Below are 27,066 nucleotides of genomic sequence, written 5' to 3' on the forward strand. Positions count from 1 at the left end.
TTGTCATTGGTGAGGCCACATTTGGAGTATTGAGTCCAGTTTTGGGTCCCCCACTACAAAAAGGATGTGGAGAAGTTAGAGAGAGTCCAGCAGAAGGCAACAAAAATGATTAGGGGGCTGGAGCACAGGACTTATGAGGAGAGGCTGAGGGAACTGGGCTTGTTTAGTCTGCAGAAGGGAAGAATGAGGGGGGATTTGATAGCAGCCTTTAACTACCTGAAAGGGTGTTCCAGGGAGGATGGAGCTAGGCTGTTCTCAGTGGTGGCAGATGACAGAACAAGGAGCAATGGTCTCAAGTTGCAGTGGGGGAGGTCCAGGTTGGATATTAGGAAAAAGTTTTTCACTAGGAGAGTGGTGAAGCACTGGAATGGGTTACCTAGGGAGGTGGTGGAATCTCCATGTTTAGAGGTTTTTAAGCTGCGGCTTGACAAAACCCTCACTGGGCTTATTTAACTGAGGTTAGTCCTGGTTAGTCCTGGTTTGAGCAGGGGGTTGGACTAGATGACCTCCTGAGGTCCCTTCCAACTCTATGATTCTATCTCTGTCTCATTTGATTGTCTTTGTTAGAATATAGATTAAAAAGAGGTCTCTTGGATACTGTAGCTGCGTTACCAACCAATTCAGGGTTTTAAAGTAATCCTCAGGATAGGGGTTCCATGACCACCACTCCCAAGAGGAGGAGAAGGATGACGGGGGTCGGGGTCTCCTTCCAAAGAGGGACAGTCTCATCCATCTGTTGCCCGGACTGGGAATCCTGAGAAATGTACTGCTTGCCTAGAACTAGAATTCAGGATGTGACTGAGAATCTGCTGAGACTCATCAAGCCTTCAGACCACTACTCCTGCCTACTTATCCATGTGGGCACCAACGATACTGCCAAGAATGACCTTGAGCGGATCACTGCAGATGATATGGCTCTGGGAAGAAGGATAGAAGAGTTTGGGGCACAAGTGGTGGTTTCGTCCATCCTCCCTGTTGAAGGAAAAGGCCAGGGCAGGGACCTTTGAATTGTAGAAGTAAATGTGTGGCAACGCAGGTGGTTTTGGTGAGAGGGCTTTGGCCTTTTCGACAATGAACTGATGGTCCAGGAAAGAGTGGAGGGGATCCATCTATCAAATACAGGGAAGACTATCTTTGGATATTGTCTGGCTAACCTGATGAGGAGAACTTTAAACTAGGTCCTGTGGGGGATGGTGATAAAAATCCGGTCAATGCACATTTAGGTTCAAGTAATGAAGACACGGGAAGGGGGCTAGAAATCACAACTGCATTAAACGGGGGTGGGGGGGAGCAACAGGGCCATCTGCAAAATATCTTTGATGCCTGTATACAAATTCAAGGAGGATGGGGAACAAGCAGAATGAACTGGAAGTCATGGTATATGAAAAAAATATGACTTAATTGGCATAATAGAGACTTGGTGAGAGAGCTCCCAAAATTGGAGTACCAGCATTGAGGGATATAGCTTGTTCTGAAAAGATAGGTATGGGAAGAAAGAAAGAGGAGTTGCACTGTACGTCAAGAACACATACACTTGCTCTGAAGTCCAAGGGGAAGTAAGTGACAGACCTACTGAGGGCCTCTGGGTGAGGATAACAAGGGAAAAGAACAGTAGTGATATTATGGTGGGAGTATATACTAGACCACCAAATCAAGAAGAGGAAGTGGATGAGTCATTCTACAAGCAGGTAACAAGATTAGCTAACACACATGAGCTAGTATTCATGGGATATTTTAACTTCCCTGCAATCTGTTGGAAAACTATTGCAGCAAAACATAATATGTCCTACAAATTCTTAGCATCTGTAGGGCACAGTTTTCTGATTCAGAAAGTTGAGGAAACAACTAGGGGGTTGTCTGTTTTGGATCTGGTTTTGACCAATAAGGATGAATTAATTGCGAATGTGAAGGTGGTCGGGAACTTGGGAGGGAAGTGATCATAATTGGATAGAATTCAAGATATAATGGAAAGGAGGACATGAGAATGGCAAAACAAGGACACTGGAGTTCAGAAAGGCGGATTTCAACTGACTCAAAGAAATAGTAGGTAAGATCCCTAGATAGACCAATTAGGAAGAAAAGGAATCCAAGGGGGCTGGTAGTTATTAAAAGATGTAATGATAGAGGCTCAACATCAAGCTATTCTGATGCAGAAGAAAGATAAGGAGAACTGCAGGTTGCACAAGGAGCTTACCCCATAACCTCAGCCAGGCTGAACGCCACGCCATCCACAGCCTCAATAACAATTCTGACATTGTAATCAAAGAGGCAGACAAAGGAGGCGCTGTTGTCATCATGAATAGATTGGATTACGAACAGGAGGCTGCCAAACAACTCTCAAACACCACATTCTACAAGCCACTACTGTCCGATCCCACTGAGGAATACCAAAAGAAACTAAAACATCTACTTCAGAAACTCCCTAAAGAAACACAGGAACAAATCTACACAGACACATCCCCTGAGCCCTGACCAGGCTGACCCTACCCAATGTCCACAAACGTGGGAATCCTGGACGCCCTATCATCTGGGGCATTGGCACTCTCACAGCAGGACTGTCAGGCTATATGGACTCTCTCATCATGCCCTATGCCACCATCACTCCTAGCTATCTTCATGATACCACTGACTTCCTGAGAAAACTACCATCTATCGGTGATCTGCCAGAAAATACTATCCTAGCTCTCTATACCAACATTCCACACAAAGATGGACTTCAAGCCATCAGGAACATTTTCCCTGATGATCATATGTCACACCTCACAGCTGAACTTTGTGACTTTGTCCTGACCCGCAACTACTTCAGATTTGGAGCCAATCTACATCTCCAAGTCAGTGGCACAGCTATGGGCAGCTGCATGGCCTCACAGTATGCCAACATTTTTATGGCTGACCTAGAACAACGCTTCCTCAAAACTCGTCCCCAAGCACCTCTCCTTTACCTACACTACATCGATGACATTTTCATCATCTGGACCCATGGGAAAGAGTCCCTCGAAGAATTTCACCGGGATTTCAGTTATTTTCATCCCACTATCAACCTCAGCCTGGACTAGTCCACACAAGAAATCCACTTCCTGGACACTACAATAAAAATAAAGGATGGTCACATTAATACCACCCTACACCGAAAACCAACTGACCGCAATATGTATCTTCATGCCTCCAGCTTTCACCCTGGACACATTACACGATCCATTGTCTACAGCCAAGCCTTAAGATACAACCGGATTTGCTCTGATCCCTCAGACAGAGACAAACATCTACAGGATCTCTATGAAACATTCTTAAAACTACAATACCCACCTGGAGAAGTGAAGAAACAAATTGACAGAGCCAGACAGGTACCCAGAAGTCACCTACTAGAGGACAGACTCAACAAAGAAAACAACAGAACACCACTGGCCATCACCTACAGTCCCCAGTTAAAATCTCTCCAACACATCATTAAAGATCGACAACCTATTCTAGCAGATGATCCGTGTCTCGCTTAGGCAGTGGGCGGCACACCCATCCTGGCTTACAGAGAGCCCCCCAATCTGAAACAAATACTCACCAGCAACCATACACCCTACAAAAAGTCCAATCCAGGAACCTATCCCTGCAATGAACCCCATTGCCAGCTCTGCCCACACATCGACTCTAGTGACAGCATCACTGGTCCTAACCACATCAATCACACCATAAGGGGCTCATTCACCTGCACATCCACTAATGTTATATATGTCATCATGTGCCAGCAATGCCCCTTTGCCATGTACATTGGCCAAACTGGACTATCACTACGCAAAAGGATAAATGGACACAAATCAGACATAAAAAATAACAACATCCATAAACCAGTTGGAGAACACTTCAGTCTCCCAGGGCACTCTGTCGCTGACCTGAAAGTTGCTGTACTTCTTCAAAAAAACTTCAAAAAACGACTTGAAAGAGAAACTGCTGAGTTAGAAATTATCTGCAAACTTGACACATTCAAACTGGGTTTAAACAGGGATTTGGAATGGCTATCTCATTACAAGAAGTAATTTGCTCTGATCACCCATTCTCATCTCCTACTCAATGGTTGTCATTAAGCCTCAAGTATCCGGCTTTTATCTATGTTATCTATGTCCTTGGATATGTGAATGTTGCCTACTATATATGTTACCTGTTTGCTGTATCATTTCTACCAACTGCATCTGAGGAAGTGAGCTGAAGCTCATGAAAGCTTATGCCTGCTGAAATTAAATTTGTTAGTCTTTAAAGTGCTACAGAACTCTGGTTGAAGGAGCTTTTTAGTTATCTAAAAACCAGAAGGGATACATATAGGAATTGGAAGAGGGGGCGGGGGCATGACACTAAGAAAGTATACATGGGAATGTACGAGTATGTAGGGACAGAATCAGGAAAGCCAAGGCAAAGAGTGAGTTACAGCTGGCAAGAAATGTTAGAGATAACAGGAAGGAGTTCTTCAAATATGTCAGACAAAAAAAAAAAAAAAAGATCAAGGATGGTGTGGGTCTGCTGCTTAGTGGAGAAGGTGAGCTGGTAATGTAAGATGATAGGAAGGCAGAGCTGCTCAGTGCCAACTTTGCTTCATTCTTCTCACAAAAAATAACGTGTGACTGGATGACTAATGAAGTTACCTAGACTAGTGGTTCTCAACCTTTCCAGACTACTGTACCCCTTTCAGGAGTCTGATTTGTCATGTGTACCCCAAGTTTCACCTCACTTAAAAATGACTTGCCTACAAAATCAGACATAAAAATTCAAAAGTGTCACAGCGCACTAATACTGAAAAATTGCTTACTTTCTCATTTTTACCATATAATTATAAAATAAATAAATTGTAATGTAAATATTGTACTTACATTTCCGTGTATAATACATAAAGCAGTATAAATAGTCATTGTCTGTACGAAATTTGTTTGTTGTAAAACCAGTTGTAAAACTAGGCAAATACCTAGCTGAGTTGATGTAGCCCCTGGAAGATCTCTGCATTCCCCCAGGGGTACACGTACCCCTGGTTGAGAACCACTGACCTAGACAATAAAAGGTAAAGGGATGCAGATCTGGATAAGTAAAGAATGAATTAATGAATTCAAATCAGTTAGTCTGGGTGCTATTCACTCAAGGTTACTGAAGAAATTAGCTGAAGAAATCTCAGCACCACTGGCAATAATATTTACAAACTCATGGATGATGGGAGAGATCCCAGAAGACCGGAGAAGGGCTAACGTAGTGCCCATCTTTAAAAAGGAGAAGCTGTGGAACTATAGACCAGTCAGCCTGATTTCAATATCTGGGAATCTGCTAGAGCAATGTGTAAAATATTCAGTTTGTCAATACCTGGAGGCTGAAGTGGTAATCACTAGACACCAGCATAGATTTACCAAGAACAAATCATGCCAAACCAGCTTGATTTCCTTCTTTGACAGGGCAACTGATTTCATGGATGGGGGAATGTGGTGAACATAATATACCTGAACTCAGCAAGGCTTTTGACACAGCCCCACATGACATTCTGATAAGTAAGCTGGAGAAATGTGGGGTTGAGAGAACTACCATTAAGTGGGTACATAATTGGTTAAACAACGGCAAACAAAGAATAACTATTAATGGAATAATGTTAGATTGGGGGGGGAGGTCTCAAGTGGGGTTCCACAGGGATCGGTTCTGGATCCAGTGTTGTTTAACATCTTTATTAATGACCTGGATGTAGGTATAGAGAGCACTCTGATCAAGTTTGAAGATGACAAAAAAGCTAGGGGGGTTGGTGGAAAGAGCTAAACTTAAGATAAATTGGAGAACTGGTTATAGACAGTGAAATGAAATTCATCAAAGACAAATATAAGGTGCTATCATCAGGGAAGAAAAACCAAATGTACAAATTCAGAATATGGGAAAACTGGCAGCAGCACTGCTGAGAAGCATCTGGAGTTGTGGTGGATCACATCCTCAACTTGAGTCAGCAATGTGACGCTAAGAAAATATACATGGGAATAGTGCGAGTGTGTCAGGAAAGAATTAGGACAGCCAAGGCAAAGAATAACATTTGATATTAAAGTTAGATGTTGGTGTACTAAGCAACTTTAAATATTTATAGAGATGCTGTAATATGCAATATGGTGCTGCATTTTCCCCTTGAGTTTTGCCAGCTATGATTGAACAAGTGGTGGTAATATACTTCCTCAAGTGCTTTTGAAAGCTGATAACCTTGCTAATTATTCGCTTTCTGAACACTCACATTCCTAAATTTATTGAGAAAGTGATGACATAGCAACTCAAGCAGCACCACTGCGGAACGACGCAGGTTGCCGGATTCATGGCACGTCTCCCTGGCCTCACTCACCTAGTCCATATAAAAAAACGAAAGGACAAAAGCAGGTCCTGGCATGCCCATTGCTCGGGCTCTCTATACCACTCTCTGGTGCTGGAGTAGCTGCTTACTCTGCACGGCACCGTGAAATATTCAGACTCGGCGGCTCCCTGGCCATAGGATAGCGACATCTCCTCTTTGGGCAGTGAGGAGGTTATTCATATGAGGCAGACTGCGGCAGCCATTCCCAGCTTCCCTCTGGTTCCACCAATGGGAGTGTGGCCACAGGGTCGATGGCCCGGACCGTGGCCTTACTGGTGGGAGTTTCCCTCGGGGATTCCGCAGTCTGGTTCTGGGAGAGTAACATCGGTACCGAGTCCTCCATCTCTCTAAGTTCAGCACCACATTTGGACATGGGGACCAACTGTGAAGGTTCACGCACCTTGAGCCTGGGAAAATGAACCCCTCCCAGAGCAGAGGCCCCTCCCCCAAGTCAGCTACCACCTCCTCATCATCGTTGCCAAAAGAGGCAGTCGCAGGCCTTTCATCAGCGTTACCGCTAGATAACTTCAGAGCGCATCAGGACCTGCTTAAAAGGGTCATCTCCAATCTGGGCCTTAAAGTAGAGGAGTTGAACGAGCCAGTGGATGAGCTCTGTGGGATACTGGCCTCGGCGACTTCCAGTAGAGTGGCCCTCCCGGTCCATGAAGGGATGGTTAAATTAGCCAAGGCACTGTGGCAAACCCTGGCCTCTTTGCCCCGACGTCGAAAAGGGCAGAGAGGAAATACTGTGTTCCGACAAAGGGGTTTTAATACCTCTACACCTACCCCAGATTCCCTGATGGTCACCACCACCACGAAGAGGGACAGACAAGGGAAAGTGAGCTTGACCCCCCCAAGAATTAAGAGACGAAAAGACTAGACTTGTTTGGTCATAAAATTTATTCCACAGCTAGCTTACAGCTATGAGTGGAAAATCAATAGGTACTGCTGGTAAGATATCATTTCAACATCTGGCAGTTGCTAGAAAAGTTTGTAGACTCTTTGTCTCCCTCCTCCAATCAGGAGTTTGAGGCCGTCATGGAAGAGGAGAAAGTGGTAGCAAGCGGCTTTTGATGTGGTGGTCTTGGCAGCTAGGTCAATGGCCTTGGCGGTGTCGATGAGATGGGCATCATGGCTGCAGTCCTTGGATCTCCTGTCAGAGGTCCAGCAGTCAATACAGGACCTCCCTTTCAACAGCAGAATTTGCCTCACTCCCACCCTTCCTCCCTGTCCCTCTTCAGGGACCTCTTTCACGAGCAACTTCTCGAGCAGCTGGGTGCTATGAAGGAGGTTCCCCGGGAATTACAGGGTTGAGGTTTTTACTCCCATTATTTCTTGATTCCGAAGGCAAAAGGAGGACTGAGGCCTATTCTGGACTTAAGGTGCCTCAACAAGTACCTGAGAAAGTTAAAATTTCATATGGTTTCCCTAGCCACCATCATTCCCTCTCTAGATCCGGGTAACTTGTATGCTGCTCTTGATTTTAAAGACACTTACTTTCACATCGCAATCTTCCCTGGACACAGGAGATTCCTACGGTTTACAGTAAGAGACCACCATTACCAATTTTCAGTGCTCCCCTTTGGCCTTTCATCTTTCTACCTGTCTTTTGTCCCAAGCCTCACAGCTCCAGTGAAGAGAGACACCTGCGCTTTCTCAATGTGAGATGGGCCCTGGCATTTTACATCAACAGACCCAAGCCTTTTTGTCACTCAATGCAACTCTTCGTGGCTGTTGCGGACTGGATGAAGGGGCTTCCGGTTTTCTCTCAGCGTATCTCGAAGTGGATTACGGCCTGCATCCGAGCCTGTTATGAGCAGGCCAGAGCCGCGCCTCCGGGGCCTTTGACAGCCCACTTGATGGGAGCGCAAGCCTCATCTGTGGCCTTTCAAGCTCATGTCCCCATACAGGACATCTACAGGGCAGCTACCTGGTCATTGGTACATATTTTAGTGTCCCATTATGCCTTAACGCAGCAAGCTTGGGACGATGCTGGTTTCGGTAGAGTGGTGCTTCCAGGGTCACGTCCATGAACTCTTGCCTGCCTCTGGAGACACTGCTGGTGAGTCACCTAATTTGGAAATGGACATGAGCAAGCACTCGAAGAAGAAAGAACAGTTCCTTACCTGTAATTGTTGTTGTTCAAGATGTGCTGCTCATGTCCATTCCACACCCACCCTCCTCCCCCTCAGTCAGAGTTCCAGAAAGAAGGAACTGAGAGGGAGGGGGAGTCAACGGCATCTATATGCAGGCGCATGTGCACGTAGCTGCAGGGAGCGCTAGAATCAGCTCTCATGGGTCCTACTAGGGGAAAAAGTTGTCTGGCACCGGTGCATGTGGTGCTCACGTATACCTAATTTGGGAATGGACATGAGCAACACATCTCGAAGAACAACAGTTACAGGTAAGTAACCGTTCTTTCTATTTCAGCCTCTGGAAGGATGTGTTCTCTAGTGGTCCCTGCATTTTGCCCATTCCTCAAATTTGTCCCTGTTAGGCTTGTTCCCTCCAACTTATCCCTGTCCTTTCTCTTCCTCACTCCTAGCTACCTGTTCCCAGCCCCAATCCCCACTTTTCAGGCTTCTCATCCTAGTCTTTTTCTCTTCGCTCAGCCAATCCCAGTTCTCCCCTTTTGTCTCCTGGCTTAAGCTGAGTTCCTCCCAGTCCTTTTCTTCCACCCCCCATTGGTCCTAGTCCTAATCTCCCTCCCCAGGCTTCTCATCCAATCTGTCTTCCCTACACCTCTTCCACGGGTCCTTGTCCCTATCTCTCTACAGAGACAGTCCCACTTCTCCTCCTACCTTGGCTCCTGGCCCTGCCACTCCCAGTTTCTTTCCTCATCTCCATTCCCAGTCTCCCAGACTCGTTGTCCTAGTCTATTTCTTTTCCCTACACTCTTGTCCCGTTTATGTCCCCTCTGCATTCAAATCAGATGGCTTTCTCCTCCATTCTGCCTGAGTACCAGGAGAAAGGGGGTCATTGTGTCATGTTCTCTTTCCTGCCTGAAAACTGAAGGAATTACCTGTGCATGAAATGCAAGTTGGTGGCTGTGCTGGAAGAAAATTTTTTGGATTGGAAGGATCAGTTGAGACATTACTAAGAATCAGAAAACCCGAAGACTCCTAGACAACCAGTTTGGGAAACAGATGTGGTCCAGGTTTAAGGAAGAATGGAGTTGACCAGAAAGGAATCAATGAGAGAGGAAGTCAGTAAGGAGGCCTGGCAGTTTGTAATTACAAGAGACAAGAGGTCACAATTACATTCTACACAGTTGGAGACAGATGAGGTTAGGCAGACTGCGGCCACCAGAAAGAAGAGAAAAAGGAGGAATTCCAGATAGCTAAAAGTTTCAAATTGATACCAGGTCCTCAGCATAGAAACTGTGGGAGATACCTTTCAAAATCCCGCAGGTCTAAGAGAATGGAGAGATGTCCAGGACATATGAATGGCAGGTCAGCCCAACCTGTAAGAAAATCAAGCTTTCCTGCAAAGAGTTCAACAGTACAAGGTAGACAGGGGAGCCTTGTTGGAGATTCAATACTCAGACAAATTGAAAAAACGTTCTGCAAGGGATGGGTGGACAACCGGAAAATGCCTTTTGGAGCCCAGACATGTGATGTCTAAGCCATCTTCTCTGACATCCTTCCTGTCCCTTGAGAAAAGGAAAACTGAAGGCAGAAGATTTTGGAAAACAATCATTGGCTAGGTAAGTGATGGTAGGGTTGGAGGGCTATATTTTTGTGGAACCATTGGTCCACCTTTTGTGACTGTATAGTTTGTATGGTCTCCACTTCAGTACAAAGGGGAATCAATCTCCATGAGGGCAGACTGGCTAGAGTAGTCATGAGAGGTTTAAAATAATAGTAACAGGGGAGGGTAAAAGGATGGAAGATATGAGCACTCAGCACAGCATCGACATATTGAGAACAAAATTAATTAAGGGACTAAAGAACATGAAGAAGAAATTCCTTAATTACCTGTACACCAATGTTAGAAGTCTGGGCAATAAATAAGAAGAACTGGAATTGCTCATTTCTGAGCATAAATTCAATCTAACTGGTATTACTGAGACTGGTGGGACGATTTGCAAAATTGGAGTTTTAAAATAAATGTTTATAATTTAGTTAGGAAGCATCAAGTGAGCAAAAGGTGGAGGTAGAGTGACACTCAAAAATGACATTATTTATTTCTGAGTCACTGATAACACAGAACAAAATTATGGAACACTTATAGATCAATGTCCTAACAATAAAGCACAAGATGGGGCACAAGGTGGTCTCTTCTATGACCTAGTAAATCAACTAGGGGACAGGGTGATCGTTTCCTTATGCATCTGTCTACAATCCATAAGGAAAAAACCTGCGTGAGCATGGGGGACTTCAATTTCAGTGACATATGCTGGAGATCTCGTGCTTCCAGTACTAAAACATGCTTAGAAATTCAAAATGTTATAGATGACTATTTCATAACTCAAAAAGTGTTGTAGCCAACATGATGTAATTCTATATTAGGCCTTGTATGTACAGATAAAGAGGCACTGATTACAAAACTAAAAATTATGTGTATCATAGGTACAAATGATCATGATTTGATCACATTTATAATGTCCAAGTAGAGTAAAGTCTGAATTAGGGCCAATATTGGACAATTTCACAAAGCTGAAAACAAGTATAAGGCAAATTAGCTGGGAGGAAGAATTTATTCAGAAAAATGTGAATGCTAATTTGAATCAATTAAGAACACCTTATTAGGTGCCCAAATAGCCATGACTGAAGAAGGCAGCTGTACTGGTTGAATAACTAACTTGATTTAGAGAGGAAGCAAAGGCAGCTATAGAAAATGAAAACATAATATATAACAAATGGAAGAAAGGGGAAGTTAATACTAATAAATATAAATCAGAAGTTAGGAATTGTAGAAAATGGATAAGGGAAGCCTTATATACAAATATAAGACACACACATAGCCAGTGGAATTAAGGACAATAAGTAGGATTAGTTCTGTTGGTTGGTGTGCCATCTTCAGGTCGTGCCTCTCCTGTCGTCCTCTGACCTTGAGAACCTGCCTCACTCCAGGAATCACAGCATCTTCTTGATGACTCGGACCTGCAGCTGGGTCACCATCTGTGTTTCCTCCTCCTGTGGTAACCTCAAAATCTTTCTATGCAAGCAGTCCTAGACAGTTGTCTTCTGTGTTGCCCTGATGATGTCACCTCCCCAGTGGTCAGTAGGGAAACTCGGGCCTGCCCTCTATTCCAGGTTCTAGTCCGGGGACCCTCAGCTCAGCAGTTCTGGGCTCTGCCCTTTCAGCCCTCATTGCTCCTTCTGTGAACTTCCTCCTAGTCTTCCTGATTCCCTGCTTCTCTGGAAGTACCAGCTCCAAATAACCAAGATTTTCTGGGTCGATCCCATTGGCTTTTTCCTTCACTGTTAAAATGTGGATACATTTTTCTTTTAGTAGACATTTTGATGAATCATTGTATCAGGAGATAGAATTTCAATGCAGTCATTCCAGAGATAGACTTAACAGTATTAAGGTGATTTTTTTACTTGATATATAAATTATATAAGTGCAAAGATCAGTGCAATTAAAAATGGAGGTGTCAAAATACTTTCATGGGTTGTTGTTATTGTTTGTTTTCCCTTACAGTGATGCCCAAAGACCCTGTCAGGATCAGGAAGCTATGGTGGTTGTTCAAACACATAGTAAGAGACAGTCCCAGAACTGGTGATATTGCAGTCTAATTTAAAGACAAACTGTAACAAATTAATGTAATAAACACTAGGAAGAAAGATGGGGATAGGAAGGAAGAAAGAAAGAAAAACGAGTTCATGGATTTGGTAAACAAAATTGCAGTATGAGAAGGTGATAATTCCATGGATGTTTTGACATTTCAAAACACTTTCTCTCCCTTGGGAAATGAGATTTTCCCCCATATGTGCACATGCACACACCAATTTCTCCCTCCCTTCTGCACTTCTCATTTTCCCTGGTATGTATATACGTATTTATGTACACACACAAACTGTGACACCCTAGTTTTATTTTCATTACGTTTATAAAGGTTTACTTTCAAGAATGGAATGATCCATTTTTTGTTTTGCAACTGTAACTTTTTTGTTGATCATCTTAGTCATAACATAATATTAGTCACATGGTGAGATATTTTTTCAAACTTGTTCAGTTATAGAAATGCACAGGGAAAACACCTGTGTTACTTCTCTTTGAGTGACATCATACAAGAGGTGAACAGAGATGGTGGCCATCTTTTCCAAGGGCAACATTTGTGGGTTCTGTCTCACTGAAAACAGTGGGACATGGTAGCCATTTTGAAAGAGAACAGTTCATCATGGAATTGTCTGAGGTAAAACATTATTTTTCAGCTTTTACCAAAGGAGAAGCTTTCAATTGTAAAGAATAACATGAAGAAATGAGTATTAATGCTCGTAAATGTTTTCAAATTTAGCCTAAGCATAATATTTCACAGAGTATTAGCTATGAGAGGAGTTTCAGGGGTTTTTTGGTACTCAATTAAGTTCATTGGGGAAAAAAGAAACGTCTGACACCTGGTTTCACAAAACACCCATTTTAAAATTAATTTTAACTACTAAACTAATTAATAGATTTACTTTTAAATTATTAGGAAATTCATTCTAAACTATGAGTTCGTCATTTTGGGAAAGATATATTGTATTTTTTATAAGAGGATTTGGTTAAATTTGATGTCTTGGTACTATAATTACTTTGTCACTAGCAAACTAACTTAATAGCTTTTCCATGGATTATTGAAGTAGTATGCAGTCATATTTTTAAATATATATGCGTTTTGTTTTCAGATTTCTACAAGTTTGACAACTTCTATTTGGTTGAGGTTAAGTGAACTTTAAGTTTAATTTCTGTTAAACTTTATTTATTAATTTTTAAAAACAAATAATGCAAAAATAATTAGACATGCAATAGCATATAATAGTGTTATAAAGGAAACATTTTACTTTTCATGCTATAAAAATCTCTTATTATAGTCTAGAAAATTGTTGCAATTTTACAATGATATAGTAAATAACTTGCAACAAATGTCAGAAGTGTGAAGTAGGTTCTAATATAAAGAAGCACAAGTTTCAAATAAATAAAGAAATGAATATTTTCTTCCTAGCACATGAAATTGCACATGATAAACAATGAGGAGCATTCTATTTCATTCTGTCATTGATACTTGAGTGGATTTTATGAGGTTTACTATGTTTATAAGTGTGTCAATTTGTAATCAAAATGATCTTTCCTGCTTCTATCATAAAAAATAATTTCCTTTCCTAGTTGTTTATAGTTGGACTGTAGGGATTGTACATTGACTTCCAGCCTCTGGTGATTCATTTTTTTTCTGTTGGTAGCAATGTGAATTAGAGTTTAATGCTCTGTTTAGTGGGGGGATACAAATCTTAATCTAATCTCTGACAAGAGAAGATAAACTTCCAGATTCCAAGATATTGGTAAACTATTAGAAATGGTTTGGAAAAGTTATTTTGTTTTATATTATATACTATAATACATACTATTCAGTGGCGGTGCTTGGGGGTTAAGTCCAGCTAATGTAAGACCCCAGAGTGAAAGTGAGCTGCACAGTGGTATCATGCGATCTGTCCTTAAGTGTTTACTTGTCTGTCTCGAGTGTTTTGCTACTTTCAAATGCTTCTTGATGAATCAGTCTCGAGGAGTTCCAGCAACATTTATTTTGATCAAATAATCAGTAATTGTGTTTCCCACTGCAAGTGGGGCTGCTATAGAAGGCAATGATTTGGCAATTGCATACACTGAGTTATTTGGTATCTCAAGCAATCCAGAAATGCTGTTTTTACTTGACAATGTTCTAAAAAAGTATGTCAGATTTAATCTTAAGGGTACTTTTAGAAATCTTTATAATTATACTCCAAAGATCTACACACATGCTATATTCAGAATGCTGTCAGCATTCTAGTGTTGGAGGGAGAAGTCATTTTATTTTTTCAGCAGTGGAGTTTGGTTTTTGAGCTACTGCTAACTGCCTTCCTGTTCTGTCCATGTGAACTTTGAGTTCCTGGTTTAATTAATAATTAGATATGGAAGATGGCTTATATGGATGCTAGTAAACTCTGCATTAGGTGATGAGTGGCAATGAGGGATTCTCCCTTCGCAGTAGGTAATTCACCTTCCTGAAAGGTGGTAGCGAGGTCAGTGGAAGAATTCTTCCAGCGACCTAGTGCTGTCTACACTAGGGGTTAGGTCAGCATATCTTTCTCTCTCAAAATTGTGGATTTTTCACACCCTTGAGAGGTGTAGCTATGCCGAAGTAAGTTTTTAGTGTAGACCAGCCCTAATACTTTGCACACTGTAATGCCTTCCGCTCAAGGAACTCAAAGCACTTTATACATGTTAACTCTCAAAACTCCATGAGGCAGATACTGTTTTCATTTTAATGATAGACAAACTGAAACACAAAGAAGGTATGACTTCTCCAAGTTTACTTGGTGAGACTAGGTCTATCTACACAATGAACTTCTGCTGGCATGGTTATTAGAACTAAGTGAAATTTTTCACTTTATTTTCAGTTTATTAGCTGAAAAACGCAGTTTTGGTTGACCCAAAATGAGTCATCTCTCTGCCTGATTCAGAGAAGGGATTTGAACCCACACCTCCTTCCTCCCAAGTGAGTGTTTTAATCATCAGGCTATAGAATTGTTTCACTCCCTGTCTTTGGCCTAGTGAATATTTTAACTTTTATACAAAGGGGAACAGAGTTAACAGGAGAGATGGAGAACAGAATAGCATATAGGCTGGTGGTTAGGGCATTCACCTCGTAAGGAGGAAACCAAGTTCAACTCCCTCTCTGATGAATGTTTAAATATTTATACAGCTCCAGTAGAAGAGGTTAAGAGCAACCCACCCCAGAATAAGCTGATAGGATGTATGTTGGGATTTCATACCTGGAAGGGGGGGATCTGAGTTCAAGTGCCTGTTCCACAATGGAGTTTCAAACCTGGATCTCCCACATCCAGGGCAAGTGCCCTAATCACTGAACTCAAGGTTATCAAAGGGGGCATACACTTATTCTGCTGACAAAGTATGAATGTTTTTGGAACCAAATGGAATATTTTCAGAAGGCATTTTCAGTTTGCTGACCAAACCGAAAAAACAATTTTTCACTCAACTCTAACATCTATGTTGGTCAGGGATGTGAGGAGGTGTGATCTCTGACTAACATAGGTGTGCTGAGAGATGTCTCTAGTATAGATTCAGCTACACCCGCAACGGTGTTCTTCTTTTACTTTCTTTTTTTTTGCTCCTAAGAGTGTGTTTTAGTATATTGGTATAAAGTGAAGCTTTGGTGTGTAGCTGTGTCCACTCCAGGAGAGGTTTGTAGGTACAGTGTACTGTATTTCTATATTGATAAAGCTTTCCTAGTGTAGCTACGGCTTGAGACAAGTGACATATCTGGGTGTACAACACATAGCTCTTGTGTTCTCCTGACTCATTCTGTAAACTAATCAGCAGATTGTACTTGAGTTATGGGGAGGTGTGAGCTTATCACACTGATTAGCTGTTTGTTTTCAGTTGATTTTCGAAATGCCTTTTCATAGTTTTGTGCTAAATAATTTGGTTGCATCATAAGCAAAATTTCCTCACATAGGTATTTCGTGATGAATAATTTCCTGAATATTTTTTCAGGTTTTTTTTGCCCCTGAATGAAACCTGAAAAAAATGTATAATTTCACAGTACAGTATTTTCATAATGGATTAAAATCCTACATCAAAACTGAGAGAATTCTGTAGTTGTGTTATAATAGATAATTAAAACAAAAATTCTTCATCGGAATTAAGGACATTTCTTTCTTTCACTCTTTCCGACATGTCTTACTATGTAAAATTATGTAAAATAAAACAGATGCCTGAATACCAGTTTCAATAAATTCTACTGTCTCATAGTTTGTGTCACAGTTGCGTCACTCCACAGTCTGTGGAGAAATTGACCCAATGCATGAAGTATAAACAAATATTCCATTAACTGTTTTAAGAATCCAACTCTTGTGAACAGTAATGAAAAAAATAGTTAAGTTCTTTGGAAGAGATTGTTGTCATATGCTCCTATCACATAGGTGCCCTGATCCTGATTGGTGTCTGAATGTGCTTCTACAATATAACGTAATTAAATATTATTATGCAACTGTCGTGTTGAGGTCCATTAATTTAACTAGTTTATTTGGAATCCAAAACACACTTTTTGGCCCTAATCCTGCAAAGATTTAAGATATACACTTGGAGTAGTCCCATTGAAGTCCAAATTGTGGTTTTAATTTGTATTGAAAATATACTTGTACTCAAATATTTTATCCAATAACATGGAATTCTGTTTAATAGGATCATCTACTATTAATCTGAGTTTTATACTTTACTAAATACGCACTCACCCATCAAAAAGCTACAAATACATCCCCTCTGGTGCGTTTTCAAATCTGTCCTCCTGTCTTATATGTATTCAGCCTTCTAAGCCCTGAGCCTGCAATGACCTCTGCTCAGACAGGCCCCTTGTGTACATTGTACAAAATACCAGGCACATGGTTAGCACTAAACAAATACACTAATAAATTCTTAATTTAAGTGTTAGAAACATAGAGTCATAGACTTTAATGCTAGATGATGTGGTCTGGCCTCCTCTATGCGACATGTCACCAACACCACATAACACCCCACACTAAATTCAACTAAATAACAACTGAAGTTAGACCAAAGTATATAGTAGTGATTTGGATTTTCTAAATAATTCTTTTTTAATTAATGAAAGTGATATCGTTGTAAGACTGTTCACTTCAGATTGCATCATTTCGTGTTCCTTCATTAACATTTGCACTTTACCCTAAAAAACTACAAACAGCCCAGTTTTAATTATTTATTTTTATAACTAGTGTACAGAAAATAGTTATCAAGACTGTAATTTTTCAGTTACTCAACATCCTGACACCGCTAGTTGGTGCAGTAATATAAATACCATTTCCAGCAAGTGTTCCTTATTCAGTTAGACAACTTTTTATATGGCAGGTTGAAGGTCAGGTCATGCGTGCACAGCTCGGAAGCTGTGTTAATGTCAATCTGTATTAGAGTCTTTCCTTCTCCTGCAATTATGTGTGGGTTGGTGTTCAATTTGGGATCAGGAGGTGGTGAATTACACATCTGGTATGATTATTACTTCATAAATCTACATCAGAGGGTTAACAAGGAGGTAAATTAGCTGCCACTCGTTTCACATTCTAGCTTCATCTCTCTGTTTTAGGATACAATGCACAGATTACTACTGGAGGACTAGCTAATTTTCATGTTGTGAAGGACCCTTGCTTTTGAAAACACGTACTTCACCTAAGTGATACTGATATTGATATTAAAGGGCCTATCCTGTTTGAGATTCATTGTTTGAGCTAAATGCTTGATAAAAGGAATAACATTTTTATTATAATCAGATTTTTTTATCTTGCCATTTCCATTAACTTCCCAAAACACTGAGATGTTTGACGCATAACATTGCCATATTTTCATTTGCAACTTGTTAATGAAAAGCTGTTGTTTTTTTTTAATTTTACAGAGTTTATCAAAACACAATAGAAGTAACATTGGAACAGAGGGTGGACCGCCCCCTTTTGTGCCTTTTGGGCAGGTATAGTAGTCTTTTTTTATTGTGTCTATACCAAGATCAAAAGTAATCAGAAAAATCATTTTGTAAAACCATGATGACTAGAAATTTTATTGTTAGAATGGATACAGTGAATATTTTCCTAACTAATAGGAAGTGTGGAATATTCATTTTAGTACATACTTTTTGATGTTTCAGTATAGCATACTATTTTACATTTTTGGAAAATGTTAGCTAAATGTTCACCACTATGGTAAATTAATACCGCAGATAATTGGGAACATTGCTGACTCCAATATCTCATTGCTTTAGAGTCATAATCAAAATTGTTCCTTTAAAAGGAGGTACACATTTAGATCTTTTGTTGTATTAACTCATTTAGAGAAACACTTTATACCTTTGAGAAATGAACAAATAATACTTTGTTTTGAAGACTCTACTTGTGTTACTGCTATTATATGCTGTCACCGGCTCCCAAATGGAAACTCTTACAGGAGCCAAATTTGGGTTGTTTACATAGTTGTGAGCCAATGGGACTGCAGCCCAGGATCCAGTCTGTAAGTGGTTGAACCTTGAATTTCTGCCAAGAGTGAGGTGCAGAAAGCCCGGTCGGTCACTTAAGAGATGCATTTGTGGGGGGACTAAAAGGGGTCCAAGGTACAGTTTGCCCTGTAGCGATGTCACTGACTGACTGCTTAATCATTTCTGGTCAGTCCACAAAATCTTGGGCCCTAAAAGTAAAATAAACAGTATCTAGTTGTGTTCCTATGAATTCCAGATGTTTTATAGGAGCAGGCTTGGACTTCAGGTTATTTTATTAAGATCCCTGGTAACTCATGCAATATATCATGTGGTAATACTGGTGGATTCTTTGATCCCTGCCAGGGTACTGAACTTGATCAAGCCATTATCCAGAGAATTGATCAACACTAATTGTCTGAGAGCCTATAACTCTAAGTGATTGGCAAACACAGGTGATACAGCTCTTGGCCTACAGGGCAACCTCTTGAATCGGAAATGCTTCTTCACTGTCAGATAGCTGGTGTGCATCTGAGCCAAAATATATAAAGTTAGGGGGTGCCCAAAGTTAAGCTCTTCAGAGATTTTAGCCGCGTTGTGCATTCACAACTCCCACTGAAGACAGTGGGATTTGCTTTAATAACTCTGATAATCACTTTTATTTAGGTGTTTAGCTAATGAATTTATGACTAGCACTTTTGACCCAAGTTCAAGAATTTTAACTTGGACTTTTGAAAAGTTCTTTTTCTAATATTTCTTGCCACATCTCCCTGGCAACTGGATCTTCCATCCTTGGAAGGTAAGAATATATGCCAAAATTTTGATTCTCTCCTCCTGAACTAGAGGTGACAGTTTGAAGGCCACTTTCTCCCAGGGACCAGACATGTGCTTGCAGCTGAGATGTTTAGTTGGCCTAAGTGTGTATTTTTTGTGATTAATTTTGTTTCAAAAGTTAATACTCTAATGAAATATAAGTATTTTGTTCTGTAACTGAAAACAGACAGGAGAAAGTAAATTTCTGTAATACTGCTTTTGTGTTACAGAAATGTGTGTCTTCTGTGCAAGTGGACAGCAGGGAACTTGATCGGAGAAAGACTCTGCAAGTGATGAGCGCTGCTAAACCTGTTGGAGACAACGATGAATTTGAAAAACAGAGAACAGCTGCTATTGCAGAAGTAGCAAAGAGCAAGGAGGTTAGAGTATACGTTTGTTGTAGTATTTTATTTACTGTACTTCATTATTTTAGTTATTTCAAGTATTTATCTCTTTAATGTGAGATACATTATGGTGTCTGTTTTTTTGTTTCTTTATCCACCACGTATTTAGAAGAATAAAAAGCCATTCTAAGGCAATGAACCTTTTCAGAAATGTGGGCTGTGTTCTCCCTTTTCTAAAGAGGTAATATGATGTAGACCACCATAGAATATTTTCTTGTGGATCTGATTTTGATCTAAACAAAGTCTGCTAAAATATGCATGAATTTTATAAGTCACTTTTGCTTTATGCAAACAGTACAATTTGAGTAAGCAAAACGTACTTACTAAGCAGCCTCTTTTGGAGTTACTTTGATGCTGACATTAAGGTAATAAATGTAGTTAAATTCAACCACTGTTTCCAACTCCCAGAAAACTTTGATTCATTGTGTTCGGTATTATAGAATTGCTATGGAACTTAACCTGTTTAATGCTTGGGTTATTTTATATCCTCCCTTACATTTTTCCATTTAAGTTTATTTTTATGAGTTGCGTCAGAGTAACTCATAAAAATTAAAATTATGTAACTTCTTTTACAGCCTTGTCTGGACATAAGGGAGAAAGGAAATTCTAACGAGTAAATTACTCTGTTGTTTTGCAGAAATTAATACTTTGTCTATATAAAGGACAACGATAAACATTTAGGTACCTGAAATTTACTGTATTTTTCTGTAGTAGCTTAATCTTAAAGATTATTTTCCTAACAGTGTTGTTTACTGAAATGTTTGGTTTTTTTTCTTATCTAAAGACCAAGACTTTTGGAGGAGGTGGTGGTAGTACTAGAAGCAATCTTATTGTGAGTGCTGGAGGAAATCGAAACAGGGAAGTGTTCCAGAAAGAAAAGTTAACAAAACCTGAGGGGAAAAATGAAGGTGTCTATCGTGAACTGGTAAGGCTAAAGATCTAAACAGAACCTTAAATATCTGTATAGGACATGTAGACTAAAAACTAGGAGATAATGAATTTTTCTTCAGTTTCTCCAAAAGATTGTGTAAATTTCTGTATTTTACTCTCTGTTGAGATTGCTTTATTTGCATGGAATACCTAACTCATGGAGGATACAATTAATCAGGCTGATATTGCAACTGTGTAGAAATTCTTGCAAAACAAAGAATTGTAATATTTGTCTGATAGGCTCATTATAGTAATGTTTTGGTTTTTTTTTGAAGTTGAAAATAAATGCAACAATTTGCAAGCTAAATTAACTGTTATGAACAATGACATCTTTATACCATATTTTAAGAGACCAAAGGAAGACCTTTTAAGACCATTTTCCTTATGAATTAATATAGGTTTATTATCAAAAGAATATGTTTACTGTTCAAACCATGCAGTGAAGTAAACGGGTAATAAAAGAGGAGGGAAACTCCTGTTCATTCTCATACTGGAACCCCATGCTATCAAGGTCACAAATAATGTCTCTCGTTTTGTATGAATGCTGCCGCTGGCAGGAGGCTTAGAATTGTTAATTTTAATTCAAAACAATATTTTCAAATCTATATCACAGTTACCGGTGAAAAGTATTATTAGTTATGTGAACTTTTAGAACACTTAATTGAGCAAAATGGATACTCTAAAGCAAACTGTCCTTAAAGAAAACTGCATCTATTTTGTTCAGTCCAACAGTCTAAAAGTTCATAAGGTTAGAAATGTTTGTCACCATGAACAAACTGTGAAAGATATGTTTAAAGTATGTAATTGCAATTGACATTTCTGAGTTTTAGTGCTGGAGGCAGACATCTTGCTGGAAAAAGGTGTAATTTGTGGCAATGTGACAACGCTGTAGAAGAGACAGTGAACTAGTTTGAGTCTCCTTTAAAAATTACTTAATAATAATGAAAATATTAAAACCAATGTTTACTATTTAGATGTCAAAAACAAATTTTTCATAAATTAGATTATAATAGTCTTCCTTCATCACATGACCAGTGCTGCTTTCTGAGGCTAGGTCTACCCTACAGACCTATATTGGTCTAACAGTGTTGCTTAAGGGTTTGAAAAATCTACACCCTTGTGTGATGTAGTTATACCGACCTAACCCCACCCCCAGGTAGACAGCGTTATGTTGACGGGATATAGCTACCACTTTTTGGGGATGGGATTAACTATACTGATAGAAGCTATGCAGATGGCATAGTAGTGTCTTCACTTAAGCACTACAGCGGGTGCAGCTGCTCTGATGCAGCATTTTAAATGTAGACGTGTCCTTAAAGAGACCAGACGTAGGACAGAACCAGCCAGAGGACTGGTTGCCTGGGGAAAACTTTACCAATAGTGGAGAGAGCCTGTACAAAGATGTCATATATCACACCTTAAGAATGACAAGACTTGGGGTCTAATAGAACATTATTAAGTGTGGATTCCAAAGCGGAGTATACCCTACTCTCAGCCCCCAGGATTTTAAACATGGGAATTGATGGCTGAAGCTACCCCATGGACTGCAGCTGATAAAAACACAGATAACCGAGCCCCACACCATTGTTTTTAAAACTTATGTGCGGGACCTAGCAAGCACAGAACATAGTGTGATGTGCTTTCATTATTCTTTTCTCCAGTGCAGAGAACCATTTTCTGTATCATTTTCAGTTTCTTGATAGCTCTTAAGTTATCACCTGCACCTGAAGTAATGCAGTGGCCTAGCGTTGAAGTGATAAAAACGTGAATGACTGGTGAGTCACCCATCTGAAGTGAAAGGATACAAATCTCTTGACTAGCTACATGTGAGGGAGGGAAAAGAAAACTAGGAATCCAGGTGGAAACATGGATCCTATAGATGAAATTGTGAATCACCTTGAAAACTCATAGGCAAATGACTTTATCAGCGGCAGAAGTCACATAGGCCTAGATTAACAAAAGGATTTATAGTGCCTACATTCCAGTTTTAGGCTGCACTGCAATTCCCAAAATTCCTGCTGAACCCTTAGGCACCTAAACTCACTCAACATCTTAAGTTTTTGCAATGAAAAGTTTCTAGGTGTCTATGTTTCTGCCTCTGGGGAGACACGCTGCTGCCTGTAGATCAGTTCACAAACTCGCGTTCTCCTAATTCACATTCTGGGCCCTATCCAGGTGTACTCAGAAGTGTTCATGCAAAAGAGCTAGGGGTAGAGGGAAGTAGGAGAAGAGGGGATAGGTGGAGCTCCCTCAAAAGTTTTAGCCAAGTGGTTAGAGTGTACACCTGGAATGTGGGAGACCCCCACATATTGAGGAGCAGGGATTTGAACAGGGATCTGTCACTTCTCAGGTGAGTTCTCTCAACCACTGGGCTAAGGAATATTCTGGTGTGGGGTTCTCTTGATCTCTTTTGTTGAAGCTGCTTTAGAATCACCACGCTCTCGAATGAATTCACATAGGAAAATGATAAAAGATAGAAACAGCACATTACTTGTGGGTGAACACTTTTCACAAAGTGATCACTCTATATCTGACCCATCAGTACTGACCCTCAAAGGAAACCTGCATAACACTTTCAAAAGATGAGCCTGCGAGTGTAAATTCATTACTCTGCTAGACACTAAAAATCATGGACTGAATAGAGACACTGGATTTATGGATTATTACAACGATCTCTTATCCACTAACAACCCTCCTCCCACCTTTCTTATCTATGACTGGAGGGGTGTTAATGGGCCACTTTACCTTGAATGATCCCTTGATATATGTGTTAACTACTTATGCTAAAAAAAATCTGTTCAAATTTTGTATTTAGCAGTGATACTTTGAGTTAGTTTCCCAGGCCTGGAAAGTGAGGTCGACACAAGACAGTTTATGTCGACCTAGCTCTGTAAGCATCTACACTAAAATGTCACTCCCATTGATGTAACTTGCCCCTACACCAAGAAAACTCCCATCTCCATGTAGTGCTTAGGTCGACATAGTTAGGGCGATGTAGTGTCAGTAGAGACACTGCGTTACTTACGTGGCTTCTAGGGGGTGTCCCACGATGCCCCACCGTGGTTGCTCTGGTCACCATTTTGAACTCTGCTGCCCAGTGGCCACGTGTGCAGGTACATACCCCATCCCTTTTAAGACCCCACAAATATATGATATTCCTGTTTCCTCAATATGAAGAGCTCACTACCTAGCAACTACCTAGCTGACCATGCTGGCTCCATGCTGCAGGCGCATTCCTGCCTGGAGTACACAGGAGGTGGTGGATCTCCTGGGTCTATGAGGAAAAGAGGCTCTGATCCAGCTGTAGAAACGTCGATATCTACAAGCAGATCGCTTCAGGCAACAGTGTTCTGATTTGGAAGAATTCTGATTATGTAAATATAAATATTTACTCAAGGTCCGATGGCAGTGGAGAATCAGCTCCTTTCATACTTTGTAGCCCTGATATTAGACAAGGTTGTTTACATGAAATGAAAATTTTTAAAAAGACTTAAGGTTTCATTTGTTATGTTAGCTTCTCTCACATCTGATAGCACTATATCTTTGCCTAGTGTACGATGAAAGAATAAAGGAGTTTCTGTCATAGCTGTTACACTGGCATCAGACTACTTACTTCCAGGTCGCTCGTTCTGCCTTCTGCAGCCTTAAAACACAGAACCTCCAGTTCTAATCTTCCTTTTTTTCTTTCCAGTCTTATGTATATAAGAATGAGCAAGAGAGAGAAGTATTTGGTGCAGTATATATAAGAGATGAAAGACATTAATTGTCCTTTGGAGTCCATAGATACCTTGAATGTTACAAGGATTGAGTGAGAAAGAGGGTTTCTGGAAAATTGCCTTTTTCTCATGTCTCAGATTATGGTCCAGTCCAAGATTAGCTCTCCACAACTCAAAATGTGGGTGCTTCTGGTGAAAACAGTAGCTGTCATATATATCAGCAGACAGGGAATAGTGAGTATTTCCAACTCTCAAAGAAGGTGATGCACCACTGGTGCATGGTAGAATTTGTCCTCTTCCCTATGACAACTGTGTAAAAGATATTACCTCACCCACCTTGACTATCTGCAAAGGAGACAGAACAGTAGAACAGATTTGCTGAGAAGGCCCCAGCTGATGCTAAAGGAATGGATTCTAAACTAACAATGTGTTTTTTCCACGAGAGTTGCCTTCTGATCTTCCTCTTTTTTACTTATATATTCACCTACGTAACCCTCGTGATTGTATTGTGTGCGCTTTTCAGTCATTAATGGATTTTATTTTCATGACACCACTGTAAAATAGGAAAGTACTGTGCCTATTTTACAGATGAGAGACTGAGTCACGGGTTAGATTAACTTGTTCAGCCTCACACCAGAAGTCTGGCTGAGCTGGGTATTGAACCTAGGTCACTTGAGCATTAGTAACTAAGACCTTTCTTCCTATCATGTTGCAGGGGACATCAGTAATTGTAAGCCTTTATTTAGTGATGGTCCCGTGCTTTAGTTTATGGACATTCAGTCCAAGAATATTATTGGGTTGATTCGTTTTTTTGGGAATGCGAAAGGAATTATGAAGGAAGTGGAATCATCTCAGCCAGGAGTGTACGAGTTTACTTTAACCCACTCAGCTGTTCTTCTCTCTTTTTAAGAAGTTACTTTTCCATACTCTAGTTTGGTTTTGGAAGTTAATTTGTATGTTTGTGTCTGCAGACTAGTTGACCAATGTTAGATAGTGTTATTTATTACTTGTGTTGTGATAGCACCCGTAGGCCCTAATTAGGATGCATCTAATTGGAAGTAAGAAAAGTGAAAGTAACAAACTATAGGAGGGAAGGAGAAACTGAGTAACAATAAGATTATATGGTTTTGTTAGCTTTTGCATAACTTGTACTAATGCCTCAGCAAAACTAATTGTGTTCTTTTTAAACAGATTTTATTTAGTATGCATTAAGGAGTTAGTCAGTTTTCACGACTGATACAAACCGCAAAATATTTCAAAACATCCACTGCTGCACTTTCAACCTATTGAATCATATGGTCCAGTTTATCTGGTTAGTTTATTCCAACACAGAATTTTCCTTTTCCCTTCTTTTGGGGAAGGAAAGTGTGACATTTTTACAGGAAGGTGTATGAAGCTAGAACCTTGTCCTCACACTGCATGTTTATTAGATGTAATAAACATTGGAGGATTCAGTTTTCAGCTGAGTCCTTCAAACAGCACAATAAAACATTGTATGTCTAACCTCCTTAATTTGGGGAATGTATAATCTGATTTTGGACAACCATGGACAGTCATAGTTTTGGAAATGTTTGTACCAAAGACAAAAGCCTGAACAGTTATGGTAGCTATGCTTGATATATTTTTGCCTTCTTTCTTGCTGCTAAGAGAAGAGATATTGCTATCTATCAGGATATTCCTTTACATGGTGGAGGGAGAGTTAAACTGTGAGAATCAGAGTTTGACATAATCTAGTATTTCTTTGGTTTTGTATTTGAAATTAAATCAAAGCAAAAAAGAAACACAAAACAAAAATCCTCTCCAATAACCAAAACTGAAAATCAAAGGCAACCTCCCAAAGCACATAAAATCCATCCCCTAAAATTATCATCTGTTCCGCTCTCTTATCACCTCAGTGTACTCTAGTCAGTTACATGAAGCCATGACAGCTTATTTGTTAATATTTTTATAAATGGCCATGTCTAAGTATTTATCATCATGAATAAAATATAAATTAATGTTTTAATTAAATATTAATGTGCAATTTACAAGCAAACCTAGTATTTTTATGGAATCTGTGTTGTCTGTGATTACTTTTGTATACATCTTTTATTACAGGTTGATGAAAAGGCTCTAAAGAACATAACTGAAATGGGTTTCACTAAAGAAGCAGCAAGGCAGGCGCTTATGGATAATAGCAACAGCCTAGAAGCAGCATTAAATTTTCTTCTGAACAGCAGTAAACAGAAACCTATTCAGGGACCACCACTTAGAGGTATAACTTGTAAAGCTGTGTTTTAGACTGAAGTGTCTGTGTAATAGGGGATCTTGTGTTACAAGCACAAAAAGATAATGGTGGTCTTTGCTAGTGTATTTGGAGTTATACAGGCGCATAACTGCATATTTGTTTTCCTGTAAGTCGTAATGTGTTCAAGACCTGTAATGGATTTGGGTTGTCCTGGGGTTTTGGCCTCAGAGGGAGGCCACACCACTTTGCTATAAGCAGGCAAAGAGTCAATAGCTCTGGCCCTCGGTCAGGGCGGGGTAAGCCAAACTGTCTATGCCCAGGCCCTCAGGCAGGGCAGAGTAGGCAAACCAGTCTCTTGTGCAGGCCCTTCAAGCTGGACAGGTCAGGCAAAGCAGTTTATAATCTTGGCCCTTCAAGCAGGGCAGGGCAGGCAAGGCAGTCCAGGGCCCAGGCCCTCAGGC

At 40.3% G+C, this 27,066-nt stretch overlaps 1 protein-coding gene across 3 annotated transcripts in view; it reads left to right on the plus strand.

Moving 5' to 3' along the window:
- TDRD3 (tudor domain containing 3) overlaps positions 1–27,066 on the plus strand; it is a 208,888-nt gene that overhangs the window by 112,959 nt on the left and 68,863 nt on the right. For all 3 annotated transcript variants that reach the window (XM_067563207.1, XM_067563208.1, XM_067563209.1), the window contains 4 exons: positions 17,949–18,020; positions 19,559–19,708; positions 20,517–20,657; positions 26,476–26,632. In XM_067563207.1, the coding sequence (XP_067419308.1) occupies positions 17,949–18,020; positions 19,559–19,708; positions 20,517–20,657; positions 26,476–26,632 (520 nt within the window). The remainder of the gene's footprint in view (positions 1–17,948; positions 18,021–19,558; positions 19,709–20,516; positions 20,658–26,475; positions 26,633–27,066) is intronic.

This window comes from Emydura macquarii, unplaced genomic scaffold (genome assembly GCF_026122565.2).
Source record: "Emydura macquarii macquarii isolate MOO-44397 ecotype Brisbane River unplaced genomic scaffold, CSIRO-AGI_Emac_v2 contig_2473, whole genome shotgun sequence".
NCBI lineage: Eukaryota > Metazoa > Chordata > Testudines > Chelidae > Emydura > Emydura macquarii.